This window comes from Papaver somniferum, chromosome 7, assembly GCF_003573695.1.
Source record: "Papaver somniferum cultivar HN1 chromosome 7, ASM357369v1, whole genome shotgun sequence".
Lineage (NCBI taxonomy): Eukaryota > Viridiplantae > Streptophyta > Magnoliopsida > Ranunculales > Papaveraceae > Papaver > Papaver somniferum.
The window spans coordinates 245,409,303-245,413,211 of NC_039364.1; the positions used below are offsets into that span (position 1 = coordinate 245,409,303).

The 3,909-nt window shown below is 36.4% G+C and overlaps 1 protein-coding gene across 1 annotated transcript; it reads right to left on the reverse strand.

Annotated features, from left to right (window-relative positions):
- Nucleotides 1-407: 407 nt before the first annotated feature.
- LOC113300039 (probable phospholipid hydroperoxide glutathione peroxidase) lies at nucleotides 408-3,383 on the reverse strand. The gene is made up of 6 exons (XM_026549175.1): nucleotides 2,989-3,383; nucleotides 2,009-2,085; nucleotides 1,796-1,857; nucleotides 1,206-1,324; nucleotides 935-1,102; nucleotides 408-577 (listed from the first exon to the last, which is right to left on the reverse strand). Exons 1-6 carry the CDS (start codon nucleotides 3,235-3,237, stop codon nucleotides 548-550), a joined length of 705 nt encoding a protein of 234 aa, XP_026404960.1. The 5' UTR covers nucleotides 3,238-3,383; the 3' UTR covers nucleotides 408-547.
- Between the last annotated feature and the right edge of the window lie 526 nt (nucleotides 3,384-3,909).

Here is a 3,909-nt window from a genome sequence, read left to right on the forward strand (position 1 = left end):
TTCTTAATAAAAATTTCATCTAATCTGAGAAAGTGTTATCTTAGTTTGAATTGAAAGCTACCTAGAGCCTTGAAAATAGAGAGACTCTTGCAACAAGAATTTTTAATCCCCGCCTCTTCTTGTGTCCTAGTTGCTAAGCTAAAGTCGTCCTCTACAGCCTAGGTTCTTCGCGAACTGTATTCTAGGTTACGACTTGAAGACTTCACTTAGGGATTTGTGAACCCCGGTCGTACTATCTTTTACATGATAGTTCTTGTATCTAAATCTTATTCTTATTGATCTTTGAGGTTTTGGAGATCTTAAATCAGGAATGGATAAATAGAAATCACAAAGTTATCTTCGTATCAGACTCTTTGATTCCTCAAAATAGATATCAAAGATGGTAGAAACAAGGACAAACATGATATCATAAATATATGATCGATATCACGAGACATTTTAAATATATGATCCATATCACAAAACTTATTATTATTTTTTACAGATAACATTATTACGATTTACGAACATATATTTTCACTTTTATGTCTAGACTAGAGTACAAACTTCATGCAGCAAGGAGCTTTTGGATATCCTTCTGCAACAACAGAAAAGGGAATTACATAAGTTAATGTTAATATATTAAATACTAAACAAAGCAAATCAAAACGAAACACCATTTCATCCTCAGTTTTCTCGCACCAAGTTTGCACAAGTCTTAGGTATGTTTCTACCATCTTTGATAGCGGGTGCAGCATTCGGTCACCTCGCCCTGTCTCACTAGCTAAACATTTTGTTTGTCCGTACATGGAGAGACACCAAAGGAGGCTAGTAGCTGAAAGGATGCTATAAAACTATGATCTCTAAAATTTTCGCTTATCTAAAAATGGCAAGTAAACGTAATACACACGGACTAAGCAATAACTTTTTGTATTTTTACACCAAGAAAGCATACCTCAATTTGGAAAGGAGAGGTAGTAGGTGGATATCTTTCTACAACCTTTCCATTTTTGTCTACCAGAAACTTTTCAAAGTTCCATTTGATTAGGTCACCCAAAAATCCTCCTGCACTAGACTTTAGAAACTGATAAACTGGAGCTGTAAATGGCCCATTAACATCAACCTGGCGTTTGGCATCTGTTAGTATGAGGCATTAAATGTGAATCTGCGATGCGGGCATACATCTGTAAAGAAAAGGGTATACTAAAGAAAAGAAAATGTCTCACCTTATCAAAGATAGGGAATTCTGCTCTAAACCTTGTACAAGCAAACTGCTTAATCTCTGTATTCGATCCTGGCTCTTGAAATCCAAATTGGTTGCAAGGAAAAGCCAGAATTTCTAATCCTGCATCCGAGGATTGCACCAGTATATTGTATCGACTATAAGATAAGTATTTGGAATTTGAACAAGTTTAAACTCTTGCCACCTACTTAATATGTAATCTCATCCTTTCATGTTGACAGATCCATTCCAATTTAAAATGGGCGTTACTAGTTGTGTTGCCCAAAAGATGATAACTGATTACACAAAGTTCTTCTTTTGGTGAGGATCATCTCCTTGTTAGTTTCAAATAGCCAAAACCAACATTTGTGGTTAGAAGTTTTAAAAGCCACTTGTCCAGAGATAACCTCACAAAAAGTATGCCCTTGAATTTTCTTCAAACTGCCCACTTCATACGGGATCACAGTTTTTGTGGAGCTTTATAAACTTAAGTCATATATTAACCTTCAAGTGTTATATGTGTGTGCTATCCTGGATCTTTAATACCAATGAGAAACAAGATAAAAAAGACAAGATGAGTATTTCTTTGCTAACCTTGAGTTTTGTACTTCTCGTAAATGCGAGAGAGCTCGGTGTAATTAGATGTTGTCAAACCACTGCGTTCAAATATAAAAATATCAACAACATCACAGACGCCGCGGGATAAACCAGTCACTCCAGAGTTGCTAGGCACTTAATTATAAGATGAGACGAACGATGGCAGTTTAAGGATCTATTTTGGCAAATGAAACCTGAAGGAAAATTTACCATCTAGATGCAACATTGACGACCAAAAGAGTCTTTCCCTTGAACTTGCTCAGAGAAACATCTTTTCCATCTATATCCTGAGTGCACCAAACAACTCCATCACATAAACAAAATCATTTGCCTTTACTCGCAACTCATTGCTATGACCTCCATTACAATTTTTGCCAAAATTTCACCGGTTAATGAAACAGAAGCCTCGTAGCATAACCACATTCTTTTGCACTTCTTACAACTTCATTACTTGTCATTATAATTGTACCAAATAAACAGGACAGATTGTGCTGTAAGCTTTTCCATTAATCTGCTGCTTCTCTCACAATCTAAAACCCTTATCCATAACAGACTTGATATATTCATAAGAACAGTCAGGTGGCAAACTACCAAGTACAACCCACTTTTTGTGTATTTTTGATCTTCAAAGTTCAGGAAATATGGCAGGTTTGCTACTATACTGTATCAAGGAATACAGGCTAGGATTCCAAGGATAACCAACGGATACTTGGCAAATTCTTTTAAACCAAAAGCCTCGAAGGTCAATGGTCCGAGGGAGAACACTGTATCATTTGCATTACGGACTATCTATAAGGTTCTCACCCCATTAGTTTATCAGCAGATGTGCAAGAAAGCAATAAGCAAGTGAATGCTATGTATGGTGACGCTGAATAATATGTCCAGGCTTCTCATAGGCCGGACAGTCACTAGCTATGTTTCATGTACTGTTTTCTCCTTGAGATTATCAAAGATGCAATTTATGCTTCTCTGTTGTATTAATATTATATTCCTACCAATGATTCATATGAATAAAACAAAGGGTTTTAACATTTACATGATTTATAAACCCTTAGAAGATTTCTAAATACTTAACAATAAATTATAACCAAGATATACTCAAAAAATTCATAACTAAAACATGTCACAAATTTGTAAATCTTCAACTGAAAACTAATCTTTACATGCCAACAGTAAACAAAAGATTATACCTTGACACTGAAATCATAAATACTCTTCTCAGTAGCAGCTCTGGCATAAACAACAGCAGTTGTTTTAATAGATTTTGATTGAAACCCACAAGATATTAGAGAGAATCCGTGATGTACAAAACTAGATTTTGATGATATTTCATTGGAAATACCAAAACAAGGTATTGGAGAAGAGGAAGGATTGACAAGATTCCTGGTGAAAGATTTTTGAGAAGAAGGTATTGAAGCACAGAAACCCATTGAAGCCATTTTATGTTCGGTAGAGGAGGATATAGATTGGATAGAGAGAGTTTAAGCTGTCCAACTTTTTTCTTTTTATTAGGAAATTGAAGAGAGCTATGATGAACTGAAAGAGTGAAAAGAAGTAAGGTAGGCCATTGGGATTTTTTAGTATTTCTAGGAGTGGAAGAAATGTGCCCTCGTGGAGTCTTTTTATGGACTTAGAGCCGTTCTTATGGTAAATGTTCAAATCCTGGTTAATAATTCGGCGAACTATTCGCGAACCGAACGCCTCCGGATATTTCGCGGATTATACGCGTTTACTAACTATTCGCGCATTTTATGAGCCTCCCGAACATAATTCGGGAAATAAATATTTTAAAGGTTTTTAACTCCGACCTCTGTTCGCGCGTTTTGTGAGCCTCCCAAATATACCGCGAATTATACGCGTTTACTAACTATTCGCGAATTAAGTTCGCCAGCTGGTCCAGCCTTTTTTCATCCGTTTAGCCCAATATTTTAAAGGTTTTTAACTCCGACCTCTGTTGGCGCATTTTATGAGCCTCCCGGATATATCGCGAATTATACGCGTTTACTAACTATTCGCGAATTAACTTCGCCAGCTGGCCCGGCCTTTTTTCATCCGTTTAGCCCAATATTTTAAAGGTCTTTAAGTTCGCCAGCTGGCCCAGCCTTTTTTCA